Source organism: Oreochromis niloticus, linkage group LG19 (genome assembly GCF_001858045.2).
Source record: "Oreochromis niloticus isolate F11D_XX linkage group LG19, O_niloticus_UMD_NMBU, whole genome shotgun sequence".
NCBI classification, from domain to species: domain Eukaryota; kingdom Metazoa; phylum Chordata; class Actinopteri; order Cichliformes; family Cichlidae; genus Oreochromis; species Oreochromis niloticus.
In genome coordinates this window covers 11,578,788-11,593,299 of record NC_031983.2, presented here as the reverse complement: position 1 = coordinate 11,593,299, position 14,512 = coordinate 11,578,788, and the positions used below count along the sequence as shown (strand labels likewise).

At 39.7% G+C, this 14,512-nt stretch overlaps 2 protein-coding genes across 2 annotated transcripts; one reads left to right on the top strand and one right to left on the bottom strand.

The window, feature by feature from the left end:
* Nucleotides 1-1,383: 1,383 nt before the first annotated feature.
* Nucleotides 1,384-4,313, bottom strand: chmp3 (charged multivesicular body protein 3). The gene is made up of 6 exons (XM_003453044.5): nucleotides 4,135-4,313; nucleotides 3,558-3,618; nucleotides 3,078-3,257; nucleotides 2,835-2,956; nucleotides 2,539-2,653; nucleotides 1,384-2,398 (listed from the first exon to the last, which is right to left on the bottom strand). Exons 1-6 carry the CDS (start codon nucleotides 4,177-4,179, stop codon nucleotides 2,259-2,261), a joined length of 663 nt encoding a protein of 220 aa, XP_003453092.1. The 5' UTR covers nucleotides 4,180-4,313; the 3' UTR covers nucleotides 1,384-2,258.
* A 1,497-nt stretch (nucleotides 4,314-5,810) lies between these two features.
* hspa4l (heat shock protein 4 like) lies at nucleotides 5,811-14,485 on the top strand. Its single transcript, XM_003453099.3, has 19 exons — nucleotides 5,811-6,235; nucleotides 7,183-7,240; nucleotides 7,336-7,476; nucleotides 7,619-7,741; nucleotides 7,832-7,931; nucleotides 8,003-8,136; nucleotides 8,225-8,469; nucleotides 8,580-8,656; nucleotides 8,743-8,894; nucleotides 9,024-9,130; nucleotides 10,132-10,265; nucleotides 10,644-10,840; nucleotides 11,131-11,205; nucleotides 11,573-11,716; nucleotides 11,934-12,059; nucleotides 12,179-12,286; nucleotides 12,829-12,948; nucleotides 13,361-13,522; nucleotides 13,621-14,485. The coding sequence occupies exons 1-19, from the start codon at nucleotides 6,129-6,131 to the stop codon at nucleotides 13,810-13,812; spliced, it is 2,502 nt and encodes an 833-aa protein (XP_003453147.1). The 5' UTR covers nucleotides 5,811-6,128; the 3' UTR covers nucleotides 13,813-14,485.
* The last annotated feature ends 27 nt before the right edge of the window (nucleotides 14,486-14,512 follow it).

Genomic DNA, 14,512 nt, shown 5'->3' with positions numbered 1-14,512 from the left:
ACAGACAGCAGACAGCCCACAAGGGTGTGTGGATGTGTCGATTTTATGCAGGGTTGCAAAGGAGACAAATATCTCCTGTTCCCCCTCTCCGTGCTCCTTTTGAGCGTTTGTATTCTGCAATCCCTTTCAAATTTACCTTTTAATACTGCAACCAAATTCCCGTAAAGCTCAAAGATCCAGAAACTACCTCCTACTTGGAATAATACGGTAATTGTACATGGCCGATATGTGTTTGAATGAATAATTTTGTGGTCATTTAAATGAAGCTACACACACACGCATTACTGCAACGAAAACATTTTAATTAGCGATTTATCTACAAGTAAATTTCTTGATTGCTTGTTTTGTTTATGTCCGAATAGTAGAGAGTATTATCTATCACACTGCCTCAGAGCTGCAGACAGGAACAAATATTTTAGTCTGAACACTCTTGAAAGAAAAGATTAAAGAACTTTATTAAACAACTGTAAAGAGAACATGGTGTTTTCACCTGTTACCCATTAACACGTCATGCTCTTTACATACACACAGGCCCACTTCAGGATGCAGGGTCCTGATGTTACTACTATTCTATGGTGTAACATTTTTAAAGGAAAATGTTACAATTAATCAAATGAGCACAAATCAAGTGACAGTGGGTTATTTGAGGAAGATGCACGGTAGCTAGTGTGGCCTAAAACAATGAGCAAGAGTCCAAATATTTCAGATTGTATTGACTGTAATCTTGCTCACAATTGACATTTACAACTGAAGGTCAAACCTTATTAAAATGACCTCATAAAAACTAAAAAGTGATCTCAAGGACAGGGATATTGCCTATCCTCGAAATTCTTATCCCCTGGTCCCAAACCTGAGAACACCTGCATTACCAGAGCTACAGTACCTCGGCTTTGTCTAGCCTTTCACACACAAACTGCAGCCAGAGCACACAGGTGAGGTTTTGTTACCGTCCAACAAAAGCTGCCAAGGGAGGGCCGTGGCTGGCGGAAACTCGACCCTTTTGTCCATTTTAATAAAATGGACCAAAAACCCCCAAAAACAAACAAAAAAAGAAAAAGCCGGTTTGAAATGGGGTGAACTGAAACTGAAAGTTTATTATAGTTTGACTCATAGCTCCTGCATTTAATTAGATAGACTGTTGTCTTTGGAGTAGTCTCATTAAGGTCTTTATTGTTTATATAGGCTGTTTTTTTTGTGCCAGTCGAGCCATTTTATCTGCCAGACAGCATTAAACCGACTGTGTGCACTACTTTATCTGACCTGCTGACTGGCTGATTCACATATCCCAAAAGGCCTAGTATAAGAAGAAGACACCTGAGATGTTAAAAAAACAAACAAAGGTTAGCGTGATCAAAGCTGCAAGCAGAAACAGGCAGAGACAAGTTACTGGTAACTGTCAGCTTTATTCTTAAAAGTTAATTTATTTTTTTCTCCAATGACATAGAAAAAATATACACACAGTACGTCCACAGTACATACGTTCCGAACGAACCAACTTATTTCCTCTGCTTGTTCCTGTTTAGGAGGGAGTCATAGGGATGAAGTCAAACATTTAATGAGCTGACTGCTGATGTCCATAAAAAAAAAAAAAAAAAAAAAAAAAAAAGGTAAAGTAGTATGCGTGGAGTTTTCTGATCAGTGTAACATGTATAGCCACAGAAAGAACAGACACATTTTGACTGGACTGTACAGAAAACAAAAAGTGAACCCCATCCACCACCTCTAGTGTTTCGGATTTTGTAGGTTAACTACAGGTAAACGGAACAAACAAAATAATAATAATTTGATCCTAAGTGATTAAAACTACAGCTGAATGGCCATTTCTGATGTGACTTGTCATCAACAGTTATTCAGTCTGTTGCATTTGGGATCATAAATGCCTCCACAACCAGTCAATAATAACTTTGGACAGAAGAAGAAGAGTATGATGAAGCACTGTAGGCACAGCAGGCTTTTCTTAGTTACAATATGTACACCTTCTTACCCTTCTGCTTGACTTTGGATAATAAAGACTTACCCAGGGTTTACCCTTGATAATTATACACAAAAAGCAAAAACGTATTTTCTTCTGGCTGAGTAAACCAGATGACTATCGAAAAATTAACTGTTGTAGCACAATGTTAACCCCAAATGATTATGTGAATTTATACCAAGAAGCGATGAGGATACTCGAAACTGTAACCCCTGCACCAGAATCGTCTCTGTCCTTCACGGAGTGAGCAATCTGACTTTGACAGGCGGCACAGCGGCAGTTCACCTTAGCTCCTCAGGGCTGCCAATCTTGACTGCATCTCTTCAATGTCCTCCTCTGATTCTTCATCTGAAGCCGCAGTGGCTCCAGCGGGTTCCGTTTCAGGCAGGGCATCTGTGACTTTGTTCGGCGCTTTGCCAAGGGCACCTGACAAGAGAAAGCAGAACCAGCGTTTTCAGTGTTTTGACTTTATAGCTGATCTGTGCTTCAGACTTAAACTCCCTAAAACCCCCCAAAACAAACAAAAACAAAAATGTGACTTTGAGCTGTGATTTCATTTTGGTCACCTGCTGTGATATCAAAGAGGATCCTGTCGACTTCCTCCTCCGCTGCTTCCTCCATCTCCTCTCCGTCTTCCATGCTCTCAAAAGTGTCTTCCATCATTTCCTCAATGATACCAGCCTGAAAGGTAAATATGCCAAGTTTTAGCTTTACTATGAAAAGTTGTGAAATTTCTTTGGCAACTGTAACTAAAATAATATCTCAAATTCAACAAAGCAAAATAAATAGAATTAAAATATCAGACAACATCAGTGACACAGTGTAACAATCATGTAACAATAATATCATGGTAAACTGTGACCTTCGTCATCTCCTTCGACAGCTCCCTCATGGTGGCCTGGATCTCTGGGATTTTGATTAGATTCTGCATGGCTTTCATGACGTCTGTGCTCTTCTGCATTGCTCCAGCAACACGCGCTACAGCTGGAAACACACAAAACAGATTTCCTCAATGACAAAGCAGAGCATTGATAATCGCAATGTCATCAGAAAAGTGACAAACTAAGTACGCCCTCCTCCCCATCTTGTGCTCTGCCACACTCACCAAGCTGATTCTTCATGCTGAGAACTACAGAGTTCATCTGTGCTTTGGAAGCGTGAAGTTTTGTGACAGCTCGTTTGGACTGAATCACCTCCTTCGCAAGCACAATGCACACATCTTTCTGTCCCTTTTTGGCAGCATCTTTGATGGATCGTTTAACTTTTTCTTCTTCTCTTTGAATATCTGAAACCAAATTATATGTCACTTTCATTACACAGACAACACACAATTTATCAGGTCTTTGATTATATTTATTACATTTATAAAAAGCAAATTTGGTATCTTTATGACTTACTGAGTCAAATGATTATTTTACACCTTCCAGATGAATAATTAAATAACAGCAATTATCAGACAATTCAAATACACTGTACTTACACTAGATTTATAACTCCTCAGTTTGGTTATCAGATATTTAGGTGAAAGTGATATAAACTGAATGTAAACAGTCCTGGAAGTGTCAAACTCTGGCTGTGGTCTTACCTCGAATTTGTCTGTCCACCACTCGCATTTCCTTCCTGATTTTATGATTCCACTCTTTAACCTGAAAAAGCACATTATCTTATTAAAACATGATTCGATCTCTGTTTCTCGGCCAGCTACAGGTGGATGTACATGTAATGTTCGTTTTAACACAGGTGTCGCAATACAAAGACGCCAAGTACAGCTGCTAATATGTAATGGCTCATAAGGTTGGCTAAAGTGAGGACAGCCAGGGTTTGTTTACAGTGAAGACTTATATTAGCATGTATGCTAACAGGGACACTACTATAGAAAGCATAAATCGGTTAATGAACACTGTATACAAGCGTGTGATCTTGAATAGTGTAAAAAACCAACAACTATGTAAGCTAATGTCAAACTTGTTGTTGTTGTTTTTTTTAACTAGACTGCTGTTGACTACTTAATTATCAGCCTGAAGTATCAACAGACAGGACGGACAAGCCCTAGCTATGTGACAGCTAACGTTAGCAAGGATAGCTAGAGCTACTGTCTTTCTTTTCTTTTTGTTGACACAGCTCTTAAAGACAGGTTCTGGTCACCATCAGTCAGTACTTACCAGATCAGCTGCTGGCTTCTCCTGCGATTTCCCGAACAGTCCCATCGTAAACAATGTGTTAAAAGGCAAACTAACCTATCTGACTTGAACTAGCTGGCTAGCACAGCCTGTTAAACTATCACTTCCTGTTCTGGCAAGGGGCGCCCCGAGCTGAGTCCGAATATGAGTAAACATTCACGTCCTCAACAAGGAACTAAGAACAAGTGTTCAAGTAAAGCTGAAATCGAACGAGACACTCAGTAGTGACGTGTTATGGGTTTGCCCTAAAAAAATTGAACGCATTTGGATCAATCAAAAAGAAAGGTATTACAGTTTCTTTTAAAATAAATCTCTCTCTTCTCATTTTAGTTTAGTCTTTATCATTTTAAGAGTCTGCTATATTGTTATGTTTTATCTTTTATGAATATAGTGTTGAATAAATAATAACAAGGTGTTTGATGTCACGTGCTGCTGTTCATCTCAGGTTAAATTTACGTACTTGTAAAACTGGCTAAGGACTAGATTTTATTAATATTATAATAAATATTTTAATTATGTTATTATATGTAAAGCCTTGGAATTTAAAGAATGTGTGCGTTTTTGTTTTGTTGTGGCATTTAATACCATGACTTTAAACACTACACCCCCCCCCAAAAAACTCACAATTAACCATTTATTTTGGAGATAGATAGATAGATAGATAGATAGAACAATATGACAGCAATTTTCCATTATTGTGTTGCTTTGCTAACAACTTGCGGGAATCTGAATAGGCTGCAGTCAAAGTTTAAAATCATTGTAATAGTATAATATATTGGGAAAAGTATAATAATAATATAAAACGACCCCTAAAACTCATTTTTGTCTTCTTTCTACTGATATAAAATCATGTCTTTATTACTATCCACCGGTTGGCATAATGCTGTTGTGTGTGATTTTATCTTTACTGGAAACTGCCGTTTGTGTGACAAGCTTACCTAACTTAAAGACGATTCCTTAATCCAATAATATAATTAATATGTACATTTATTTATTAGGCTATTTATCTGGAACATTTTATTTTATGTTAGGTACCTAAACAACTTAGCCAGAAAAGTTAAGTATATCATATTCTGTTTAAACAAAGAAGTAAACATAAACAGATAAAACGCATTGAAATAAAACCTATGAATGAAAGGAATATAATTCAGTGTGAATAAGCGCAGTGCAACCCTCTGTTGTCATTTCCATGGAGATAAGACACAGCAGCGTCATATGTCGCTATAAACAAATGTTTGCAATAACAGTAAATATTACTGTACAGACTTAATGAACTTGGATGTATATGCAATATATCGTCTTAGGGCACTCTAAGCTTTACCTCCCGCAAACAATGCTTTCAGGTAGCGCTTACTTTAATGATATGTACCACTATCTCATCAGATATTATCTAGATATCAGTAATGTTAAAGTCATAGATATTATAGTTGTGTGCGTGTTGATTTTGAGGCACGTGAGGTGTGAAGGTGGAAACTGTACCTGCAGGTTAAATTTAGGGTAAAATTTACGTCAGGCTCGTGCCGATTACCGATTGTGACGTACTCAATGGTCCCCTTTTCCAGGTGGTTCTAGATTTTTCTTTTATCGATTGGTTGTCGCACCAATCACGTAAGGACACTGGGTGTGACGCAGCCAATCACTGGCGTACGTGGGCGGGTCCTAGGAGAAACAGTCCGTCGGAGCCGCTGGGTGATGCTAGGGCTGCCTGGGAGTGGGAGAATCCGCTCTGGACATCATTGCTCTCTGGGATTACACTGAATGAGTTTGCTATAAACAGCTTTACTTACATAACAGCTAGTAATTCAGTTAGTGCACGCTCGGCTAGCCGTGTCGTATATTTTCAGAGCGGACGACACGCTTAAATAAATTTAAATTTAGGAACAGACCGCCATTGTGTGTTATTTTTCCCCCTTCCTTATAGGTGTGAGTGCGGTCGTTTGCGGAGGATAACTTGGGTGAATTTAAGAGCGCTCAATATGTCAGTGGTAGGCATTGATGTGGGTTTCCAAAATTGTTACATCGCTGTGGCCAGGAGCGGTGGCATTGAAACCATTGCCAATGAATACAGTGACAGATGCACGCCGTAAGTATAGCCGAAATATTGACAGACATCATCGCCGTGTAAGTGTGGTCTGCCTGTGAGTTTGTTACGCAATGTTTGCAACTGGAGGCGCACTGACTGAGCGGTGTGATGCACAGGGAGGCAGCAGGGATGGTGGCGGCGGTAGTGATGAGGCCTTAGTTCATTTCCCGTCACAGCAGGTTATTATAGGTCTTTTTTTAAATGACAGTTTATTTTTGTAGGTAGTTGAGATGTCTCATGGCGATCACCACCGAGCTGCGCAGTGCACGACAAGTTGACTCAGTTAACCTACTTTTACATGTTATATTGTTTAATAGGCATTTGCAAAGTATTTGCATACTGTACAGACATCAAAGGATAACAAATAGGTTTTGACATGGTATAGCGATAATGCGTCAGTTTAGGCCCGTCTACAAGCTGCATCTTTAACGCATGCAAGTGCTTGATCAGAAGTGACAGAGGATTAAATCCCAGGGTGAATGTAAGGAATCAACTTGGCGGACTGAAACAAATCATCTCCAAGTGGGTCTCCGTTTCTGTAAACTGAATTTGCTGCAGCATCCGTGCAGCTGGAAAGGAGACTGAGAGGAGCATTGCACCTTTAAGTGCATGAGGATATTTTTCTGTGGCAAGGTGAAGCTAGGGAGTGACTTGTCACTGCTAGCCAATGTGAAATGGATCCTTGTGTGAGGAGAAGCGTTGGTCTTTGTCATTAAAGACAATGATTTGCTGTTTTTTTCTCTTTATTTTGGATAGGAAAAGCTTAATTTTCAAGGTGATCTGCTATGTCTCACTGCCCTAGTTTGTAGTTCTTGTTCAGACACTCCCCCCTGTGAAATCTCCCTCATGGCAACGCTCAACATTTCAGTTTGCGGCCATCGAAATTGCAGTTCTTCTTCGTCTGCCACATCTGTTAACAGGATTACTTCTGTTTGTTTCCCATTAAGGGCCTGTGTGTCTTTGGCCTCCAAAAATCGCATGATTGGAAATGCAGCCAAAAGTCAAGTAAGATCATCCATGAAATGTTGTTTTTTGCAGACACATTACATCTTCAAACAGTTGTCTTTTTTAATCTTTGCTAAGTACTTCCTTTCTTTCAGATTATAACAAACTTCAAAAATACAGTCCATGGCTTCAAAAAGTTCCACGGCAGAGCATTCGATGACCCATTTATCCAAGCAGAAAGACCTAAACTGCCTTACAGCTTGCATAAGCTGGCCAATGGAAACACTGGAATTAAGGTAAAGTACTTTACATCTTTTTCACCATTTTCCATTTTTTTTCCATCTTTGCTTTTTCCATCAACTTCCAAGCAACCGATCACCTTCACCCTTTTGGTTTTTAATTTGCTTCGGGTCTCCCTAAATGCTTGAGTATTCCTAGGTGCGTTACTTGGACGAGGATAAAGTGTTCACAGTTGAGCAGATCACGGGGATGCTGCTCACCAAGCTGAAGGAGACGTCAGAGAGTGCCCTGAAGAAGCCAGTGGTGGATTGTGTCATCTCTGTGAGTGATGAAAATGGTGCACAAGACTTGTCGGTGTAATTCAGAACGCGGTTTTGAGGGAAACATTACGATTTGTGCTCTGCTTTACAGGTCCCAAGTTTTTTCACAGATGCTGAAAGGCGGTCGGTTTTCGATGCAACTCAGATTGCAGGGCTGAATTGCTTGCGGCTAATTAATGACACCACTGCAGGTCGGTGTTCTTGGATACATGGTCAAACACTAAACTTAAGGGTTGAAAATAAATGTCTTGTCTATGAACAGTGGCTTTGGCGTATGGGATCTACAAGCAAGACCTTCCTACACCAGAAGAGAGGCCAAGAAACGTGGTATTTGTGGACATGGGGCATTCGTCATTCCAGGTCTCCATCACTGCCTTCCACAAAGGCAAACTCAAGGTTAGCCTTTTGCCTTCCTTCTCATCCTCCAGCTGCATCTACTCTTTTGTTCTTAAATTCTAAACTCAGTATCAATCTGGTGCGTCAGGTTCTTGCCACAGCATTTGATCCATACCTTGGAGGGCGTAATTTTGATGAGGCATTGGTAGATTACTTCTGCGAGGAGTTTAAGGGCAAGTACAAGCTCAACGTGAAGGACAACCCGAGGGCTCTGCTGCGGCTATACCAGGAGTGCGAGAAACTGAAGAAGCTCATGAGTGCCAACTCCTCCGACCTGCCTCTAAACATAGAGTGCTTCATGAATGACATTGACGTTTCCAGCAGGATGAACAGGTAAAAACGTATTTGGTTTTTTTTTCATCTCAATAAGCACACTTAATGTGGATATCTTTTTTTTTTTTTAAAAATATTGGTTTTTTTCCCCCAATGTTTAAATCCTCCAGGTCACACTTTGAAGAGATGTGTGCTCAGTATCTCATGAGAGTTGAGATTCCATTGAAATCGGCTCTTGAACAATCAAGTACGCCCCTCAGAGTTATTAATTAATTGATATTAATGTTACACAAAGGAAGAATCTGCTCAGGAATGTGTATGTTTTTCTGGCAGAGTTGAGTCGGGATGATATCTGTGCAGTGGAGATAGTTGGAGGAGCCACAAGGATCCCGGCTATCAAAGAGAGGATCGCCAAGTTCTTCTGCAAAGACGTCAGCACCACACTCAATGCAGACGAAGCTGTAGCAAGAGGCTGTGCACTTCAGGTTGGAAGATCCTCGGATATTAACACCCAGTATTTCTTTCCAATGTAATATTAAAAAACTAGTAGTGATAAAATGGAGTAAATATGTGTTCGTCTTTGTGGTTTTGTTTGTGCGTATGTGTCTGTGTAGTGCGCAATTTTGTCACCAGCATTTAAGGTTCGGGAATTCTCTATCACCGACGTGGTTCCTTTCCCGATTACTATGCGCTGGAAATCACCCACAGAGGATGGATTGGGGTAAAGATAGCACCACTCTACAAGAGACAGTGTTTTTTTGTAATTATGTGTCTGGAGGACAAAAACTGGTTTATGTATACATAAATATATGTATTTATACCCTGTTTATAGGGTAGTCCTGACCTACAGTACTGTGCAAAAATCTTGAACCACTTTCAATTCAATCTTCAACTTTCAATTCTTTATATTCTGTAAGAAAAAATTAAAATAGGTTCAGCAGTTTAGTTCATTTCAGCAAAGATGAGGGGATTTGGAAAGGACATGACTTTTCGATACTGTTCCTCTGCTGTAGATGGTTTTTAGGCCTGTCGCCTTTTTCTCCTGCGCTCCACTTGTCACGTTTTTCTCAGATTTTTTTTTAAGGACACCCTGCACACCATTCTGATGGTAACAAAGGGCCTAAAAATAAAATTTAAAACTGGTTCTTTGCTAAGTTGTCTGTTATGTGTAAATACAACATCGATTCATCACCTGAGTTAGGTGGCGTTTTCATGCTAGAGTGATTCATAGGTCAGTGTAACTGGTTCAGTAAATAAACACATTCTGAAAATTGTGAGTGACTGAACTGAAAATGAGTGAAAAAGCAGCCAGTGTCCAAAGAAGAACTTTGAAAGACCTTCAGAAAGCCTGAAGAACTATTGCTTAAGACCACTTTTAAAAACATGAGGGGTAGCTTAAGACTTTTGCACAGTACTGTAAATCGAAAATATAATAAATACCTAAGAGTTGATTAAATGGGCATAAATATAATGACCTTTTTCATTACTAAAAACTAAAAGCCTGCACTTCAATCACATATTGACTGATTTACAATCCACTGTGGTGGAGTACAAAACACAAAAACTGTGTCTTTGTCCCAAACATTATGGAAGCCATTGTATGTATACTTACTGCTTTTTGCTCCTCCAAATAGGCGAGTCAGCTCTAGGACACAGTATCTGCTGACTGTGATTGCTTTCCATTGCCTGACTTTGCTTTTTTTTGGCTAATTTGTGCTACAGAGAGTGCGAGGTGTTCAGTAAGAATCATGCTGCTCCTTTTTCCAAAGTGATTACCTTCCACAAGAGGGAACCCTTCGACCTTGAAGCCTTTTACAGCAACCCTCAAGAACTGCCCTACTCAGACCACAGGATAGGTAATGGTGCTAATTCTGCTCTATTAGCATCAAAGTGATCAGTCCTTACTTGGTTTTACATAGACATTGCATGTATGCATGTATCAGGTTCCTTTAACCAGCTGCGCAAGTACGCAGAAAGAGGCAGCTAATGTAGGTGCGCTAAGTAGCTGGCCCAACAAATTGGATGGCAATTAGGAGTAAGGGAAGCAGGTTCTCGTGTGACTCAGCCGAACATCATAATTATCTGTACTGTATGTGTATCACCATGTGGTGGGTGGGTGTGTTTTCTCAAGTGGGATATCATTTTTCTTTCTATGCAACTGCCAGTTTCCTGTCACAAGAACATGTTGAGGTCCTATTAAAGAAGCCGCTCTTTTGCTTCCCATCTGCTTCCAGGCTTTTTTTCAGTACAGAATGTGGTTCCCCAGCCAGATGGTGACAGCTCTAAAGTGAAAGTCAAAGTGCGCGTCAACATCCACGGCATCTTCAGCGTGTCCAGCGCTTCTCTGATTGAGAAGCAGAAAGGAGAGGGCGAGGACATGCAAACTGATACAGAGCCAGTGGTGCAGAATGAGAGCAGAGCAGAGGAGCAGGTATTATGATTGTTGCCACAGTCGGTCTTGTGATGCCACAGATGTCAGCTGGTCAGTTTGTTTGTGCCGTACAGAGTTAAAGCACAACAGCTATTGGATAGAATGGGTACTATTCACATAAAATTTATGTTCCTTATTGTTTCAGTGGATTTCTGCCACTTAAAAATCGGCTTTTTTGTAGTTTTTTGAAAGATACTCTCATTAATTGATCTTTTATATGCAATGAAAAATATCTAATGCTATGACACCTGACTTAAATCTTGGTTAAAATAAGTATGTATGTGTCTCAGATCAAAATGCAGGTGGATCAGGAAAGCCAAACCCAAGGGGAGCCGCAGAATGAGGATGCCAGTTCCAGCAGTAAGGTTAGTCAGGCTGCGATTTAAGGATGCTTTAAAACTGCATGTTTTTCTTGTTTGTTCTTGCTCATATCAGACTGTATTGATAATAAGACAAGCAGAACCCTGATACTGATATTGTTGGCCCACTTATTAAGCTGTTGAGACATGCTTTCAATTAAATTAAGTATTAAGTAATTCATGCATTGTCACAGATTCTGTATGCAAGCCGCTGAATTCATGTCAGCGCTCCTCATTGATGCATCTGTGCTACAATTAGATGGATTCATGCAGTATTAATTAGCCTAAAAAAAATAGATGATTATTTTGGCAAGGTGCCCCATGTTTGGAAATCCAAAAAGGCCTCATTGTGTTCTCTGGTTTCCAAATTTAGGAGGGAGCAGCTGGTGAGAAGCAGGACCCAGCAGCAGGAGGAAGCAAGCCCAAAGTCAAGGTGAAGAGTATCGATCTTCCCATTGTGATCAACAACATTCGACAGCTTGACAGTGACGTCCTTTCTAACTTTGTGGAGTACGAGGTGAGTGTTGCAGGTGGCCTTTGGAAAAAGCCGAGTCATGCTCTGACTAGATGCTCATTATATCCACTAATGAGCATCTACTGTTGTAATATAGAAAATCAGGACAAGCACAGGTTTTATTCAGAAATGTCTTACTGTAATATCGTATGGCACGCCTTGGTTGAAACATCCGTAATTTTTTATTTTTATTCATTCATTTTATGTTTTTTCATCATAGCGTCAGATGATTATCCAGGACAAACTGGTGAAAGAGCTGAACGATGCAAAAAATGCTGTGGAGGAGTATGTGTATGATCTGCGGGACAAACTTTGTGGGATTTATGAAAAGTACATCACTGAGGGGGTAAGTAGTACTTTTTGCATCTATAATAGCTGCCCCCATGTTGCAGTAAACGACTATTATATCTGAGACAATGTATGAAGAACTGATCTGTATAAACATTTCATGTTTGTTAATAACAGGACAGTAACCGGCTGACACTGATGCTGGAGGACACAGAGAAGTGGCTCTATGAGGACGGAGAAGACCAACCCAAACAAGTCTATGAGGAGAAGCTAGATGCTCTTATGGTATATTTACATTTATTTCAAGAAATATTTTGCGGACTACTGCATACAAAAAAATATTTATGCCCCAAATGCTAACTTTTAGTAATTTGATTAGATGTAAATTTTCCATTTTGTTACATAAGTAAATAAACCGGTTCTTATATATCACTTTGCTACTCTGCTTGAGCACTCGCTCATACAACATGTCTCATTCACCCATTCATACAACCACCAGCCTTATGATTAGTCGACCTGCTATATCTCCTGAGCCACAGCTACTACTTAGCAAGCATATTTTCCTTAATGATTACTTGCTTAAATAAACCTTTGATTTTATAAATCTCAGTGGCACTTTACTCAAAATTATTGCTTCATGTTCATGTTTCATTCATTCATTATATAATCTTATAGATTGTAATTTATGCTGTGATTTGGAGCTTTATAAAAGTTAAGTTGAATAAAGAATAAAGCGCTATGTAAGAACCTGTCCATTTACTTATGGAATTGCATATTTTAAAGTGGTAGTAGCTTTCAATGTTAACGCAAATTTTATTATTCTCCAGAGGTTGGGCCAGCCCATTCAGGACCGGCACAGGGAGCATGAGGACAGGCCGAGAGCATTTGAGGAACTGGGAAAGAAACTGCAACTCTACATGAAGTTTGTAGATTCCTACAAACAGAAAGTAAGCCCTCTTCAGTCTGTGATGTCCTTCGATTAGTCCTTTACAGGAAAAAGACAGAAGTAGGATTTGTGTTTGGAACTGCATGTTTTGTGCAGTGCTTTACAAATACTGTGTTATGCGAACAGGAAGCATGATAAGACATGTACACAGAAATACAGTCTGTAACTGATACTTGAGGTATGTGACAAAATAACCATTTATTTTTATATTTTACTGAGAGAATATGTTGATGGTGTCTTACTATGTTTATATCCTTGATCTTGTATTCTGAGTGTTTAAATTATTTTCTTATTTTAGCTTCTATAGTTTTAAGTGTATTTTGTAATGGGAAAAATATAATAAGATGACTTTGTTTAAAAGAGATACATTCTAGACCTGCTAAAGGTTTTCTTTGTGAAAAACTCTTTCCCAGGACGAGCGATTCCTTCATTTGAGTGCAGAGGAAATGAGCACTGTGGAGAAGTGTGTGACTGAAAGCATGGGCTGGATGAACAGCAAGATGAACGCGCAGAGCAAACTTGCTTTAACTCAAGACCCAGTGGTCAAAGTAGCAGACATCATCGCTAAAATCCAGGTGTGTGATCCGCTTTTTAAGATCTAATCATCTTCTTCCTTTAATGAGAATGACATCTTCTGATTCTCCTTTGGAAAACCTGCTTGCTTCTTCTCCAGGAGCTGGAGGACATATGTAATCCAGTGATCAACAGGCCAAAGCCCACAGTGGAGGAGGCCCCCGAGGTGAACGACCAAACCAGCGGAGCTCACAATGGCCCGACGGCTAAGCAGGGAGGAGCGGAAGGAAAGAGGGAAGCAAAGGGAAGCCAGCAGACGAAGCCGGGCGCGAAAGAGATGGAGGTGGACTGAGATCTGTGTCCGACACGCAGACTCCGCAACCATCAGCGTGTTTACCGTCACGCGGCATCTAGACAGACGCAGAAAAATCAACACCTGGGAACATTTCTCAGTCCTCATCAACCACTTATGTGGATCTGTTTTTTGTGTCCTCTCCCATTGGATTTTACCATTTGAGGTTTTTTGTTTTCATCCTTACGTGTGACACTGGTGTGCTTTAGTCTCTCAAAGGTTTGCCATACTAAATAAATTAAAGAATGCCACAATAGATGAAAATATGAGTCTGTCGTAAAACCAATTCCTTCGTATCTCACAGGAAGGTACGCTTTGTGTTTTGCATTCCACGTGTCTCTTAAGTGTCCAGTATCACCCATAAGAGAAATAGAAAGTGATGTCCATGCCACTGCTAGTGCAAACCTTTTAGTTAGTATACAATAATACAAATTATATTTGTATTCAAAGAGTTTGAAGAGATGTCCGTGTCTACAAACTGTAAATATTATTTTAGTAAATAAAAGCAGCCAGCATAGACATGTACATAGAGAACACATTCTAGTGTTACAATGGAAATGCTCATATACCAAGTTTCCTTTAGTGATTGGTTGTCTATTTCCTTTTTTTTCTTGCATTTTTCCATATTTAATTGAAGGTGGAAAAAAATAAACGCATTTGTCTGCAAGACAAATTTGTACGTCTGAAATGATTGATTTAA

Excerpts from the sequence above, each read along its gene's own strand:
- chmp3 (XM_003453044.5), bottom strand. The coding sequence starts at position 4,179 with ATGGGACTGTTCGGGAAATCGCAGGAGAAGCCAGCAGCTGATCTG. Across the intron at positions 2,957-3,077 it reads CAGCATGAAGAATCAGCTTG|CTGTAGCGCGTGTTGCTGGA; the intron begins GTGAGTGTGGCA and ends GTGTGTTTCCAG. Across the intron at positions 2,654-2,834 it reads TGTCGAAGGAGATGACGAAG|GCTGGTATCATTGAGGAAAT; the intron begins GTCACAGTTTAC and ends TTTACCTTTCAG.
- hspa4l (XM_003453099.3), top strand. The coding sequence starts at position 6,129 with ATGTCAGTGGTAGGCATTGATGTGGGTTTCCAAAATTGTTACATCGCT. Across the intron at positions 7,742-7,831 it reads TGGTGGATTGTGTCATCTCT|GTCCCAAGTTTTTTCACAGA; the intron begins GTGAGTGATGAA and ends TCTGCTTTACAG. Across the intron at positions 8,657-8,742 it reads ATCGGCTCTTGAACAATCAA|AGTTGAGTCGGGATGATATC; the intron begins GTACGCCCCTCA and ends TTTTTCTGGCAG.